The 16,763-nt window shown below is 35.0% G+C and overlaps 1 protein-coding gene across 1 annotated transcript; it reads right to left on the reverse strand.

The window, feature by feature from the left end:
• Nucleotides 1–12,387: 12,387 nt before the first annotated feature.
• Nucleotides 12,388–15,020, reverse strand: LOC114264264 (peptidyl-prolyl cis-trans isomerase FKBP62). The gene is given in 11 exon segments (XM_082875119.1): nucleotides 12,388–12,799; nucleotides 12,868–12,983; nucleotides 13,072–13,342; nucleotides 13,406–13,477; nucleotides 13,479–13,535; nucleotides 13,630–13,805; nucleotides 13,910–13,996; nucleotides 14,107–14,301; nucleotides 14,389–14,469; nucleotides 14,570–14,644; nucleotides 14,752–15,020. Coding segments are annotated over 11 exon segments (1,440 nt in total). The 5' UTR covers nucleotides 15,008–15,020; the 3' UTR covers nucleotides 12,388–12,745.
• Between the last annotated feature and the right edge of the window lie 1,743 nt (nucleotides 15,021–16,763).

Below are 16,763 nucleotides of genomic sequence, written 5' to 3' on the forward strand. Positions count from 1 at the left end.
TAGGTAAGTATTGGTACGGCTTGTTTCAGTTTTTCCCTAAAAATTAAAGGTTCTACAAACAAATCCCAAACCTAAAAACTATGAAGATGAAGATTAAAGGTACGGATCTGGAAAAGATACAAAAAAACAGAAAACAAAGACGAAGTTTCAAAATTTAGAACAAAAATGGGCTATCAGAAACATGGAGAATACAAAGGGTTGAAGGCCAAGAACAGTGGCAAAAAAGTGGTGAAACAGTGCAAGTGTTCAAGACATGAGCAAAATCATGGAATAGACGCATCCAGATGAATAATCCAGTAAATTAAATGTTTGAGCATGACAGTAATAGCAAGAAAATTCCAGAAAAAATCAAGAACCGAGGTAAGAAGAAACAGCTGCTTACCAGACGAAGTAAGGCCGGAATAGAATTCGCCGAAGATAGACGACGGTTACTGAAGTACCAGAGTGGTAAAAGCTTCACCAGAAAGATGAACGAAGACGGTTGCAGAACTTGGAGCCTTAGCAATGGCAGATTCAAGAAGCAAGGGTTTTAGAGAGAGAAGAAAGCAAGTGAATCAAAGCACAAAGTGAAAAGACGAAAGCAAAGGTAGTGTCTTTGTTGAAAACGTGAAACGGCGGCAAAATAAGGCATTTATTACGCCTGGAAAACCGCATGCGTCAGACGGCGCAGACAGATTAAGACGGCTTACAAGCGCGTCACAGGCACGGGCCAGTAAAGATGAAACGTGTGCAGGAAACGGTTGAGAAGTGATGCATGACAGCTCATGCACGTGGGAAAGTTCATTTGAGTTCTTGTTCTTGAAAACAAGACATATCGGCTTGACATGAATGATCTCGACCGAAGAGTTCTTACGCCGAGGTACTAGAAGACAATACAGATATAGGTTCCATCACCTCAGAATGCCGAGGTAATAGAACCTAGGGGGCAGTTGTGGGGATATATTTTCTGAATACCAACACGTGGCAAGGTGACGCTGACATGTCCGCCGAGGTGCCACGTGTCCTGGTCGTGACGCCGAGGTTATCTCGGCTAGGCCGAGGTTACCTCCGAAGATATCGGAATCCGAGATAAGCGGATAATGGATAAGGGGCAAGAATCCTAGAGTAAAGAGAAGACTTTGCTAAGATAAGGATGAAGCTCTTAGGGAGTTTTATCTTTATCTCTTGAGAAATCCAAAGTAAGCACTGAATTGGAGTCCATAGGAGTCAGGCTTCTAGTGGGACTAGGATTGAGTTGGCTATAAAAGAGAGGCACCCCCGTGGGTCTAAGGTATGCAGTTTTATGTTTTGAGTAGTGAGTTTAGCACTTGAATATCTTTGAGAGATATACTGACTTGATCGTCGGAGTGCCCCTGGGTGGAAGAGCCACCGCCGGAGCCCTTTCTTTTTGTTACAGGTTTGCTGAAGCCATCTATTCTGCCGCTGCTCTCCAGTTGATTACTAGGCGGGCAGTGTGGTCAGAAAATCACCCACACAATACATTAAGGCAATCAATTGGTGAAACCATTAATTTTCATGTTTGATTTTTCTTGAAGTGGTGGAATTTATTATTTTTACACCTTCATTCTCTATAGCTTTTGTTCCAACACTAACAAAATCCTAAAAGTTGTAGAAAACATACAGACTCAAACTTCAACAAAATAAGTAGTTTCTAAACCAAATGTGAGGTGGGTGTTCGTGTCTGTGTATATATGTATGTACTATTAATTCTTCACAGTGAGATGGTGAGTGAATTTTATTGGAATCAATAATGTTATTTTTTCTTCCTTGTTTAAGAATAAACTTATTTCAACATAACATTTTTAAAATAATTTTTAGATCTTTAAAATAATTTTGTTTTATTTATGAAATAAAATGACAAATTTATCAATGATAAATAAGATTATTTTACTGGTTTTGTTTGGCATAAGCTAAATTGGCTAAATTAGCTAATAAAAATAAAATAGATTAATTTAGTCAATAAGATAAAATATCACAAATAAATCATAATCATTTCACCTTTTTTTTTTTCACAACCGTAAAATGAACTATAAAAAAAAAAAGTCAAAATTGAATCTAAAATCAGAATTTTTTACGTCATGTTAAAATAGCCAAAAAAATCAGTCATCTTTTATTACTTACCTCACTGGTTTTTGTTACAGATTGATGAAGTTGGAATGGATACAGTAACGTTTTTAGGCTAAATTGATGATATTTGCATGGGCGCAATTTACATTATATTTTTATTTATGGAAAACATGTACACTTGATATGTTTTGTTATTGAGATTTTTTTTAATTTGGATTTTAATTGTTGGTTTGGATAATATATGTATTTGTTGGATTATGCTATGTTTATGAATTCTTATTTTCTTTGATATACACGGTTAATAGTTAAGTTTTGTATATGGTTAAAAATTGAATGCTATAGGTTGTGGAAAAATATTTTTATTGAATGGTTGAGAATTGAATGAATGAATGGATAAATAATTTTGTATATGCACAGGTTACAGGTGGCGCAAAAAATATTACAGAACAAATTATAAAAACTAAATGAGTCCTTTTGGCGACTAAACAAATATCACAGGTTGGCTTTTGGCTACTAAAATTTTAGTCGCCAATTGTCAAAAGTGAAACTTTTGGCTACTAAACTTTTAGTCACCAATTGTAAAAATGAAACTTTTGGCTACTAAATTTTTAGTCCCCAATTCTCAAAAAGTGAAACTTTTGGTTACCAAATAATTAGTCGCCAAACATACATGCTCAATTGGCTATTAAAAAATTTAGTCACTAAAAATAAAAAATGTATATATTTAATTAATTTTAAAAAATATATGACGACTAAAGTTTTAGTCACCGATAGGTCACTTTTGGCTACTAAAAAAATTTTAGTCGCCGATTATCGTTCCCGACAAACTATTAGCGACCAAATTGGCGACCAAATATATTAGTTGCCAAAAGTAATTGGCGACTAAAATTTTAGTTGCCAAAAGTGAAATTTCTTGTAGTGTCATATTTATGACGAAAATATCATTTAAAGACCTATCATCAATATGACATTTGCACATTATATGCTCATTTTTTGTCTGTTTTGTTAGAATGGTGACATAAGTGTTAGATTGAAAACTTTCAGAAGATAAAAGGGATATATTGTATCAATTTAAGTGTTTGGGTGTTTAAGGTACGTACCATATACACTTGCGTAATTTTCACAAATATACATAAGTTACCTTACAAAATTGAGTAAGTTCTTACAAATATACGTAAGTTATGATTTTTCAAATTTTTATAAGTTAACTTACGTAGATTTGTAAAAACTTACGCAATTTTGTAAGATAAGTTAAATATATTTGTAAAAACTTACTATGTAGTTGCACATTTAAGAATTGCTCTAAAGGAAATTAGCTTTTGAGGTCTTCATCATCAGTGTATGGAAACTTTGGATGCCACCCAACAAACTTGGAAATTGTAACAACCCTCGTCACTATTTACCGATTAACCACTGATTACTGCTAAACTGAGACTGATTGTGATTGATAACTGAAGTAATTGAACTGATTGAAATACTGAACTGACTGACTGAAATCTGAAACTGATTGATTGACTGTATCTGTTTAAATGCATTTTCTATCTGTTGATTGTTAATTGATTTGTTCGTGTTCTTATGTTTAAATTGCGAATTGAAGGCCTTATCGGCGGCCGAATCTGAAATTGATTGATGTTCTATGATCGTTAGAATTAATGTGAATTTATAGCATATTTATTTGAAAACTGATTTGGTATGATTAAATTAGGTTAATTATTGATAAATTGCACAACTTAGACTTAATTGCTATTTTGCCATCCTTAGTGGCCCCTACCTAGGACATCTTTAAGCCTTATTTCACTCAAACAAAAACATTTCCTCAACCCCTTTGTCCTTGCTAGCCGACCAAGAGAGAGTGATAGTGAGAATAGTGAATTCAACATAGAGATTTGGCTTGAATCTTGAAGAATTGAAAGCTTAAGTGCATAATTGAGCCTCTAGACTTGTAATTGAGGAACCTAGGTATGAATTTCATCCTTCTTATTGTGTATTTAAGTCCCTTCTAGCATGGATCATGGTAGTTTAAAGAGCTAAGTCAAGAATTGGTTCATTAATGTTGAATTGGAGCTCATTCCATGCATGCATGTGTTGAATTGTTGAATTTTGAGTTGATTCCATGGAGAATTGTCTCATGCATGCTCATGGTTATGTTAAGTCCATGTTTTCATCTTGTTTTTGTAAGAGTTAGCTCATTTGAGCTTGTATTTAAAGCTTTGAAATGATTTAAATTCATGCATGTTTGCATGTTCTTCATATTCATGGAAATTGGTTGAATTGGATTTATTGAGCTTTGATTCATGTTAAAGTATGAGTTTTGGGATGTTTTCTAGAAAATTGGCCCAAGAGGATCGAAATTTATGGTTTAAAACTTGGTTTTGAGCTTGAGGTTCAAATTTGGAATTTCCAGAATTTGGACTCACGCTCGAGCGGGGTGACTGGCGCTCGAGTGTGGAAATCGTGCTCCCAGCATTTTGTTCTATTTTGAAGTCCGCTCGAGCGGAATAATTAACGCTCGAGCGGGACTTTGTGTCTCATGCTCGAGCGGGTGTCGAGGCGTGATTTTCACATATCCAGCACTTTTAACTGTTTTGCAGAACGCTCAAGCGGGTAAGTATACGCTCGAGCGGAAACCTTTGTCTGCATGTCCGCTCGAGCGGAATAACCTACGCTCGAGCGTGACCCCTGTTTTCTGAAAATTCTGAAAATGCTTTTAAAGTCCATCTTTGCATCCTCATCTCATCATAGACATTATTAGGCCTAGTTTAAGGCATCTTAATGAGGATATAGATGTAGAACCACACTGAGGCAAATTAGGGATTAAGTTGTTATTTTTCCCAACTGTGTAGCTTAGTGTGTGTTCGATCTGTAACTGTGTAGGGTTGGCGACTGGGGACGCGCTCTAGCTTTACCGTAGCCCAGAAACTCTGTGAGTAACAACTGTGTAAAGATATGTTCAAAATGATTATCTTCTGAACAATTGAACTGTGCTGCTTTCTGAACTGATACTGTTAATTGAATGAATGTATGTCCTATATTCTGAACTGTATTGTGGCATCCTTAACAACTACTGTTTACTGTTACTGTTACAGAGATCTCTGTCGGTTCTCTTGTTAGAACCACTACTGTTACTGATTGATGGCCATCATTTACTGTTCGGTCTTTTAAGACATACTGTTTACTGTACTGTTATGCTAATGGATGTATCACATATGACTGTATCGACTGAATGACTGAAATACTGATTTAATGAACTGTTTTCATTACTGTAAGGACATTCATTCTTAACCCCTTTACGCATTGTGTTATTCACTGGGCTTTAGCTCACTGCTCATATATATATATGTAGGTGTACAGGCACCAGACCGCAGCTAGAAGCGTCGGGCTAAACTCCAGTTTTGTTGAGCCAACCTATGTGCCTCAATGCGAGATTCTGAGCCTGTCAAGTTTTGGCTTAGGGGTGTTTTTAATTTCCCCCATTCTGTCTCTGTAACTATTTTGTTTACTGTACTATACTGTTTAATAGGGATTAGGTCCCTGAACTGAATGATTGTATACATGTACATACTGTTTTGTCCGACTGTATATATTGGAATGAAAAGTCTTCTTGCATACAGACTGTCACCGCTCATTGGACACTGTTTATTTACTGTATTGGCTTCCACTAGCCCCTATACTCTGTATTACTGTTAAACAGGCCTTCGGTAATCTTGGATTACTGGCTGTTTACGGTGCTAAACCCATAGGGGCGGGTTTGGGTCGTGACAGAAATGCAGAGTGGGGGAGCAGCTAAATCGCTCGTCCGACTTAATTGCTTTGTCTCTTTTTAGTCGGAGAGAGAGAGAAAGAAATTACAATTTAATTAAAGTTTTTTAAAAATAATTTTAGATTAAAGGATGAGGGCAGTGTGTTAGGTAGCTGATAGTCAACACATAAAAAAATCTACTCAAATCCTTTATGACATGAAACCTAATACTCTGAATCGATTAAATTCTAGGTCGTTCCTCTTAAGTGACGCCTTGCATCTACCTCTAAGTGTTTTGAAAAGTAAGTAAGGGGCACCACATCAATGCCTGGGAGCGGTGAAAAATGGGCAAAGGTTTTTGCATTTTTCTGGATGAGCGCAGATAAAGAAACTATTCCAAGATTATAGGTTTAGGGTAGCCACATGGAATATAGAAACTTTAATTGGTAAGACTATGGAATTGGTAAATGTCATGATTAGGATGAGAGTTAATATAGCTTGCATACAAGAAACTAAGTGAACGGGTGAGAAAGTTCGGGGAAATAGAGGATATCGATTTTAAGCTGTATTTTAGTGGCAAGGTTAAACACAAGAATAGAGTAGAAATAATAATTGCCAAAGATTTTGCAGAAAATGTAGTTACAGTCATTAGGAAATGTGATAGGATTATATTAGTTAAACTAGCTATTTGAGAGAATATAGTGAACGTTATTAGTGCATATGCCACCCAACTAGGATTAGATAATCATACTAAGAGAGTTTTTTGAGACCAAATGGATGAGGTATTATAGAATATACTCATAGGAGAGAACTTAGTTATAGGTGATGATTTCGATGACTATGTAGGAATAGATAATTAGGTTATGAGAGAGTGCATGGTGAGTATGGTTTTGGTGATAGAAATTAGGCTTGAGAGAATATTTTAGATTTTGCATTGGTTTCTGACCTGGTGGTGGCCAATTCTATGTATAAGAAGATAGATGAGCATTTGATAACCTTCAAGAGTGGGTCAATTAAGAGCTAAATAGATTACTTTTTAGTAAGAAAATGAGACTGTCTAAAATGCAGCGACTATAATGTGATTCTTGAAGAGAGCCTGACGTCTCAACATAGGATTTTGATACTAGATTCATGCTTTAAAGGGCAATACCAAGCTCAGAAAGATAGTGAGCGTCGCAAGACTAGATGGGGGGAACCAAAAGGGGGATAAACTAGACACATTTAATAATAGAATAGATAAAGAAGGTACTTGGGACTTGGAAGATGATGCTAACACTATGTGGAACTCAATGGCCAATTGTATAAGGAGAATCTCAAGGGAAGTTCTTGGAGAGTCGAAAAGAAAGGGACTCAATTTTAGGGAAACTTGATGGTGGAAGGAGAAGGTCCAAGGGTAATAATAAAAATAAAAAAATAAAAAAGGGATAGAATGACAGAACTAAGGAAAACCTTGAGCGCTACAGATTGGTCAATAAGGAGGTCAAAAAAGTAGTGAAAGAGACTAAGTTGAAAGCCTATAATGACCTATACACTAGACTAGATAGTAAGGAGGGAGAGAAAGGGATATACAAACTTGCTAAGATAAGAGAAAGAAAAATAAGAGATTTTAATCAGGTTAAGTGCATTAAGGGCGAGGACTCTAAGGTGTTGGTAAATGATGAAAAGATTAAGAAGAGATAAAAGAACTAAATTGAGAAGTTGTTAAATGAAGAAAATGAAAGTAGGTCAAAAAGAGAGGAAGTATGCGGTAATAAGGAAAATCAGGACTATAGATTCTATCGTAGAATTAGGGACTTTGAAGTGGAGTTTGCACTTAAGAATATGAAATCGAATAAGGCTTTAGGACCCGGTGATATATCTATTGAAAGGTGGAAATGTTTAGGTAAGAAAGGAGTTAGTTGGTTGACTAGGTTATTTAGCAAGATTTTGTTGACTAAGAAAATGCCAAAGTAGTGGAGGAAAAGCATTTTAGTGCCAATATATAAGAATAAAGGAGATGTCCAAAATTACAACAACTATAGAGGAATCAAGTTAATGTGTCATACAATGAAAATGTGGGAAAGAGTGATGGAACGTCGATTACAAGATATAACAGAGATATCAGAGAATCAATTTGAGTTTATGCCTAGTACGTCAACAATAGAAGCGATCTATCTTTTGAGGAGAGTAATAGAAAAGTATTGAGAAAAGAACATAGACATTCATATAATTTTTATCGATTTTGAAAAAGCGTATGATAGAATGCCTCGGGATATAATCTGGTGGGTGTTAGAAAAGAAAAGGGTGACAGAAGATTACATTGATGTGATTAGGGATATGTATGAAGGTGTGGTGACCACTATCAAATCGCATGTTGAAGAGACGAGTGAATTTCCAATTACTGTAGGATTACACCAAGGATCCACTTTAAGTCCTTATTTTTTCACTTTAGTTATGGATAAGTTGATGTGCAATATTCAGGATGATGTGTCATGGTGTATGCTTTTTTGAGATAATATTGTGTTAGTGGATGAGACTAGAGAAGCAGTTAATGCTAAGTTAAAGATTTAGAGAAAAACACTTGAATCTAAAGGATTTAGGATAAGTAGAAGTAAGACAGAATATATAGAGTATAACTTTAGTAACCATGAGGAAATAGATGAAAAGTAAAGATTGAGAACCAAAAACTACCTAGAAGTGAATATCTTAGTTATTTTGGATAGATTATCACAACGACCGGAGAGATTGGAGTAGATGTAATCTATAGAATTATGTCGGGGTGGTTAAGTGGCGTAGTGCGTCTGGAGTATTGTGCGAAAAACAAGTACCTATTAAACTAAAAGGGAAGTTTTATAGAACGTCTATTAGACCAACGATATTGTATGAGATGGAATGTTGGGCAACTAAGAAACAACATGTAGATAAGATGAGTGTTGTTAAGATGAAGATGTTGATGGATGTGTGGCAAGACTAGAAAAGCAGAGTTAAAAATAAGCATATACGAGAATGGGTAAAAATTGTACTGATAAAAGATAAGTTGAGAGATAATAGATTGAGATAGTTTTGTCATATGTAACGGAGGCCAACAGAGGCAGTAGTGAAAAAGATGCGATACAGTGATGGTAGATAGTAGTATTAGGGGAAGGGATAAACCTAGATTGACGTGAACTAGTATAGTAAATAGAGATATAAATTTCCTTAATTTAACTAAAGAAATGGCCTTGAATAGAGTCGAGTGAAGAAAAAGGATTCATGCAGCCGACCCCATTTGATGAGATTTAAAGCTGGCACTACAAAAAATTAAGGCTTTGGAGACCAGAATTTAGGGACAATTATTTTTTAGAGACAAAATATTTTGTTGTGAAAAGTATCGTCATTATATTTTTAGCAACGAAAATTATACATTATTGATGAATTATTATCCTTTTAGGACCAAATTTTTTGTCTCAAAAAATAAACTATTTTGAGTCCAAATTATTTTTGTTTCTAAAAGTCTATTTATTAGTAACATTTTCAAAATTTTGTCGCTAAAAACTTTGTATTTAACTTTTCGGGACGACCTTTTAACGATTATTCTCATGACGATAGAAATTGATCTCTAAATGTCTTTTGCAACAAAATTTTTCCTTTTACAAACCAAAACATTTGGTTTCTAAAACTCTTATATGTTGTAATGTGATTTGGTTTGGTTTTCATAAAATTTATAAATATTAATAATTAAAATTTTAATTTTTTATGAATTTATAATTATTTTATAAAAACACTACTAATACCAAAAATTTTCCTGGAAATAAATCAAGAATAAAGTGGAAGGTACAAAGAATAAATCGAAACAAAAGATGTGAGGAAAAAAAAGAAAACATAAACAAACAAAAAAAATTAAAGTTAAAAAAATTTAATAGAATAAAAAAAAGGAGGAAAGTAAAATTGCACATGGGCTTCAAGTACGAGGAGTGCATGAAGCTTCTTCCTCGGCTCTTTTATGCTAGAAGTTTGTTCTTACGTGTTCCAATTATTTTCTCAAATATGTCACGTATTTTTATTCTTCGCAAATGTATTTGTAAATTTAATTTTTTTGGGTGATTTTTCTAATTTTTTTATAAAATGAAAAAAAATATTTAGAAATAATTTTTTTAATAGAATAGATAGTTGTAAAAATAAAATTAAAAAATTGATTAATGTTTACGAGAGAATTGAATTTTTAATTTTTTTAATTAAAAAATTGCTCAACGGGAATTAAATGTATTGAAATTGATAATTATATTTACATTATTTAATATATTATTATTAAATAATAATATCACATATTATATTAAAATTTTCTCCTAAAAATGCAACATTTAGTTGGGCTAGCATGCATAGCCCCCAAATCTAAAGTTTATATGGATGTCGAAATGAGCCATTTTTAAAGAATGTTTAAGTGAAGATTGATGAGTCCACAAAACAATCAAGTTGTCTTACAATAATCAATTCAGATTATTTAACACTTCAACATGTGTTTCTATAGTGCTTTAGCCTCCGTTTGGGAAGTGGGTTGACTTTTTGGCTTTTTTAGCTATTTTAGCCTGGGCTTAAAAGCTTGGTTTGGGAAGGGCTTTTTGACTTTTTGGTTTTTTTGAGTTTTTTTGTGAGAGAAGAATGTAATGATTATGGATTGGATGTGATGTTTTGTTTGTTTTGGCTAAAATAGTCTATTTTATTTTTTGTGACTAAAATAGCCAAAAGAGCCTACAAACCCACTTGCCAAACACAGGCTTAGTTGGCATGGAATAAGAAATTGAATTATAAGGTGGCACTTACATTAAATTTTGTGCCATTCCATTGCAACCAAACACAAGATTGCGAGGGATGAGCTAGTTTGAATGATAATGATAATGTGCCTTTTGAGAATTTGATAAAAAATTAATTTTTTAGTTTTTTATCAATTTTTTTTTTAAAAAGTTATAAAAAAAATTATTTAAAAAATCAATTTTTTTACTAAAAAGTCAACAAAAAAGTCAAAAAATCAAATTTTTACCAATTTCTCAAAATACTCAAGTAAATCTTGTTGAAAAATAAGGGAAAAAATTAAATTAAATATCTAATCATTTAAAACTTGACCAAACTTAACAATTGGATACTCTCAATGTGTAGAGTCAAACTCAATAATGTTCAAATATATACAAAATTTTTAATAGTAGTCTAAACCGATACCATATCGATAAGGTAATTTCGTAATTTTTATAACTTAAATAAAAAATAAAGAATAAAAAAGTGTTTGTTAATAGAGGGCATCCAATTCTCAAACATGCATGTTACTCTCTTTTTCAGTATATATAATTAATTATATAGAAAGTGAACTATAATAGACAGGGGCGTACTTACATTATAGTATGTGAACCCACTAAAATTTGAGAGGTAATTGGAGTTGATTCACTATTTTAATTAATATTTTGTAATGTCATAGAATAACTCAAAAAATTAAATGATATTTTGAAATTTCATCAAATTGACCTTACTAAATTATTTAGTTGAAGAGAATACCTAATTTTAACATAAAAAAATATTGAAAAAGTTGGCTAAAATGTTATTCTTATTGAAAATTTAATTCAAAGTAATAAATAAAATAAAATAGGATGTCGTTAGCTTTTTAAATTTTTGATTTTTTTTAATAACTTAAATACTATAAATCCTAACTTTGCCACTGATGCTTTTCTTCTCTTCTAAGCAAGTTTCCACAACTGACAACTGTGTTATTTCACTCATCAACTACATTTATTATTGTGTATAATTCAAAACTTGTTTCTTAGTCCCCATTTTCAATTTTCATGTTAATTCAAATACGGATTAGATTGAAACAATTTTCTCTGTTTTGGATTTTGCAGGTGTTGTGTCCAATAACATTGGAAGACCTTAGACAAATAGCTCGAATCAGATTGCAAATCCACTTGAAATGGGCGTTGGAGAAATAAACCCAATCAAAGCTCTTAATCCTGGCTTAGTGTTCGAAACCACCTTAAAAGATTACTTAAATTTTCTCTGTTATTATGGAATTTCACAGAAAATGATAAGATTAATCTCAAAGACAAACTTTAGCTGTCCAAAAGACTCTAACCAGGATCTAATCTCCAACATTAATTACCCATAGATTTCCATAGGCAAACTCAATAGACTTCAAGGGTTCAAAATTGTTGAAAGAACCATAACCAATGTAGGATCTCCAAATTCCACCTATGTTTCCTCCATCAATGCTCCACCATGTTTGGTAGTAAAGGTGTCTCCGAAAAATATTGATTTCGCCAAAGCGGCTTCAACAAGAGCATCATTTAAAATCTCGTTTCAAGGCAAAGAAGAAGCTTCAAGGGGTTACAAGTTTGGAGCTATCACATGGTCTGATGGTCGGCATGATGTTCGAATAGTATTTGCAGTGAATATTGAATAATTGGAATTGTTGTTGCAAGGAATTATTGACAGTGTTTTTGACTAGTATCTTTTATTCTTTTTGGTAATCATGTGAACAATAGTAAATTTGGGTATTTTGATGCAACTTTCTCATTTACTGGTTGACCCTATTTTAATCAAATCTTATAAATATTACGCTCTCGAGGTATCATAAGTTATATTCTCAACCTCATCTAATAAATAATTAAATTAAAAAATCAAATTTTCAACAAAGAAACACATTAACTTAAATCAAATCAAATTCATAGATAGTAAAAAGTGTACCATACATCCCACCTTTAAATTTGACTCAATTCAGTTATTTTATAACAGATTTCATCCATGACCCAGTAATTGATTGACTAGCTCAAAGCAATTAGTATCCTAAAGAAATTTGACACACAACCATCCTTCTACATAGTAGAAATCAAGCGACAACTCTATACTTTATACACAGACACTTCACTTCTATATTTTCACCACATATGAGAGAGAGCAACCATTTTAGGACACTTTAACTAGACACCAGCTACATCATTATTATGCCTTGCTATCTATGGTCATGGGCACTGCTCCCTGCTTTGCTGCTGCATTCTGCATTTTAAAACATGTGAATCAGTAAAAGAGCAACAACAGAAGCTCTTTAAACTCACAATGCTTACAGTTGTGTTAATTTGCTTCATCTTTGCAAACATGTTGCCATAGAATTGGGCATCCTTCTTGTTGTACTCCTTTACTTTCTGCTTCAAAATCTTGTACTCAAGTTTCACATCCCTACAACACATACCCCAATATATCATCTCCAAAACATAAATATATATTTAAATAAACAAAAAAAACCTGATAGTTGATCTGGATTTAGTTCCTAGGTGGGCAAATTTCAAGTGCTTTCTTTATATCTATTTCTGCCAAATCCAAATCAACAAGTTGGATGTATGCCTGTGCCCTCCTGTAAAGTGCTTTCACATTCCTACCGTCAATTTCCAAGACCTTAGTGCAGAGCTTCTCCGCTTGCTTGTAGTCTTTTAGTTTCAACTTACAAGCGGCATTGTTCAAATTGCAAGGAACTTTGAGCACCTTTGCCTGTTGCTTCTCGTCATCACTATATGTGGAGTCATATTCAACGAATTTCACAGCCTGTGGCTCAGAAGGGAAAAAAAAGGGTTATCAGGAAGTATTTAATTAACCACAAAATAACACCTTTTCATATCTCTTTGAGGCTCTCTCGTATTTGCCACCCTTGAACAATGCATTCCCTTCTTCTTTCTTCTTTCTTCTTTCCAGCAGCTTCAACCTTCTCCTGTGTACTCATTTCCCAAGATTCTTTTTCCTATAGTTGCAAGTTTTTTATGCACTAGTGTTAGTCCCACTCAATCCACATAAAAAACAAATCAGATAGGGGAAGTATTTAATTTCACACTAACCTTCACAAAGGAGACCATCTCGATCTCGTAATACACAGTGGAATTGGCAGGTATAACAGCTAATTCATGGTGTGATGCGGATGAACCAAAAGCATAATCTGGATGAATTGTTACAAGCGCAATCTCTCCCTTCTTCATTGTTTTGATAGGTTTATCAAGTCCATCAATAACTTGTTATGTTCAAAATTCAATCCCAAGTCAAGCTTAGAATGATTTAGAAAACAAGAAACTCAAAAATCTTCAAAAAAAATGCTAATATAGCCAAGATTCTGCTAATTACCTTCATCTATTTTGAATTCAAATGGCTCCTCATCATGTCCCTTCTTCAGAAAGACAGTCTCGTCTTGCAGCTTCCCAATCAATTTTACTGTCCCACAACAGAAAGGTAGAATATAAAATTATAGGACTGCCCAATCTCTAACATGAAGTAAATAATAAATTATTTTACTATGTTTTTTGTCCACATAGATTAGTTACCTTGAACAACTGCTCCATCATTTGGACGCTCGTATCCCTCTCCTTCCTTCAATATTTTCTTTGAAACCTTCTTATCATTGGTAATTTCTGAAACAACTTTCCATGAAACCAATTCAAGATTTATCTGAAGAGTGGCATTTGGTGGCACGGCACATTCCTCACCAATTGTTGGTCTGCCCTTCTCCCCAAATGCATCTGTGGCAATTTACAAAAATTTATGAAAATTTAACGCCATACTACTTATCATAGCAGAGGTTCAAGCGATACTTTAAGTGAACTTACATTGTGGCTTCACTGTCAGATGGACCATTTCACCCTTTTTCATTGTTTTCACAGCTTTTGACAGGGCAGGACAGAAATACCCTGCACAAAGGATCACCATGTCAAGAAATACTTGAAAATAACCTATAAACCAAGAAGATAAAAGAAAAACGATATTAAAACTAATTTCAACAATACAAACCATTTCCAACAGTGAATTCCACCCCATCAGATTTTGACACAAGTGTTCCATCCTCAAGCCGAGCTTCATACTTAACTGCAAGAATGAACATGAGGTTGCACAAGATGTCAATAATTCAATGTTATCTAGTTAAACAAGATACAAAAAAAAAAAAAAAAAAAAAAAATAGATAGAACATATACCAAATACTTCATCCAGATCTTTGGGGTTCTGCCACTGCTCTCCTTCGTTGAGTATCTTCTTAATTATCCCTCCATCCTTGCAGATGTCCTTGACACTAGTCCAAGATAGCAACTCAACATCAAATTGAAGGGTTGCATTAGGAGGAATAGTTGGTGGGGATCCAGACTCGCCATAAGCCAGCTCGGGAGGTATCGTGAAGATGGCTTGTTCACCTTTCTTCATAGATTTGATACCTTCATCCCATCCTTTTATCATTTGTCCTGAAATACAAAGAGAGAGTCAGCATTTCACAATTTACACCATTTCCCTAGTCTCTTCAAGACAAGGGAACTCCAAATTTTAAGGGGAGTCTTCAGGTCTGTTTAGTGCATCTCCTAGCATGTTGAAAATTGATGATCAGAAACCAAAATCTAAACGCATCTCTTTCCCCCCCCCCCCCCCCCAAAACTCTAATTTCAGGAACATGACAACTTTATACAACAGCAATAACAACTCTAGTATCATTTATTCATACATGTTTGACATGTAGGTGAATGTATTTCTCATGGCCTATCCGAAGAGGTAACGGCAAAAGCTATGCTCCTCATGGCAACAGGATACGAGAACGTCTCCCATTGACAGCAGGATGCTCCCAATAAGGGGAGTCTCAATCACTATTATCAAAGGGGACTTAATCTACGATGATTTATTATTGGAATTTACGAAAATTGAAATGTTCACTCCAAATTATCATCATCGTCACAAAAATGAAAACTTTTTTTTCTAAATGCAATCAACAAATTTTATATTTTCATGATATTGGTAATTTCTTCTCGAACACAGAATTATCTATGTGGGGGCCGGAACGTACTCTAGAAGACAGATATTACTCGGCTCTTTCCTGCACGATCAGGAAGCCGAATAAAATAGATAAGCCGAGTAGATACTGAACTATGGAGCCAAGTAAATAAAAGGATAATGAGTGAAAAGTGGACCTGGCCTCGAGGCCCAGGAAACGAGTATAAATAAAGGAAAAACAGACTAAGAAAGGTATGTGAGAATTGTTGTGCTTAATTTAGAATATAAGTAATCTTGAGTGTTGAGACTGATTCGTCCGTCGGAGTGCTAATTCTGGCACCCCCGACCGGAGTGTTTATTCCTTTTCAGGTGACTATCAGCGGATCACGAGCGTCTCCCAGGATCAGAAGAGTATTTCCAAACCACTTCTCCACAATTGGCGCCGTCTGTGGGAATACACAAGCATATCCATGGCGGGCGTGACGGAAGGCCCTCCAATAATCACTGATGAAACCCCGCAGATAGACGATTTCACTCCAACAAACATGCATGGACCGGAGATTATCCCAGCAAGACGAGCTTTGCACTTCGCCTCACATTCGACTCTAGAGCATGAGGCAATGCAAGCGATCATGGAACATGCAAAGCAAAACGAGCAAAGGTTGGAGAACATGATCGTTGAAAACGAGCGTCTCCGTCAGGATTTGGCCTTGGAAGTAGCAAAGTCCAAACAAGCCGTGCGCCATGATCCGGAACGACCTCTGAAAGCAGGTGGCCGACAACCTCGAGCCTGGCAGCAAGACGCTGATAGCGACTCTGACTCATTATCCCCGAAGCCCAGAAAGAGGGGTGGACCAATCAGCTCAGTCATGTCCAAAGTTCAACACCTTCTGTCCTTCAAATGGCCGTCCAAACTGGTGGGACCTCCCGATACGAGAAGACGGGATAGGCGGTGTGAATATCAAAACGATCACGGTCATGACACCGACAGTTGCTATGCTTTGAAAGACCACCTTGAGGAGTTGATGCAAGATGGTCGGCTCCAGCAACATGTCCGAAAGAGCGCAACCAAAACAGTTGCACTGCGACAGGATTCGCCCCCGCCCGGCGTCATTCATATGATATACAGCTTGCCAAAGCCTCCAACCGTGCATGCAATTCAGTCACATCCAGTACCCCAAAAGCAACTAACTTCAGCAAAAAGGCCACGTGAAGCTCCAAGTATTACCTTCGA

The sequence above is a fragment of the Camellia sinensis genome, chromosome 6, assembly GCF_055761805.1.
Source record: "Camellia sinensis isolate YWXY chromosome 6, ASM5576180v1, whole genome shotgun sequence".
Taxonomy (NCBI): Eukaryota; Viridiplantae; Streptophyta; class Magnoliopsida; order Ericales; family Theaceae; genus Camellia; species Camellia sinensis.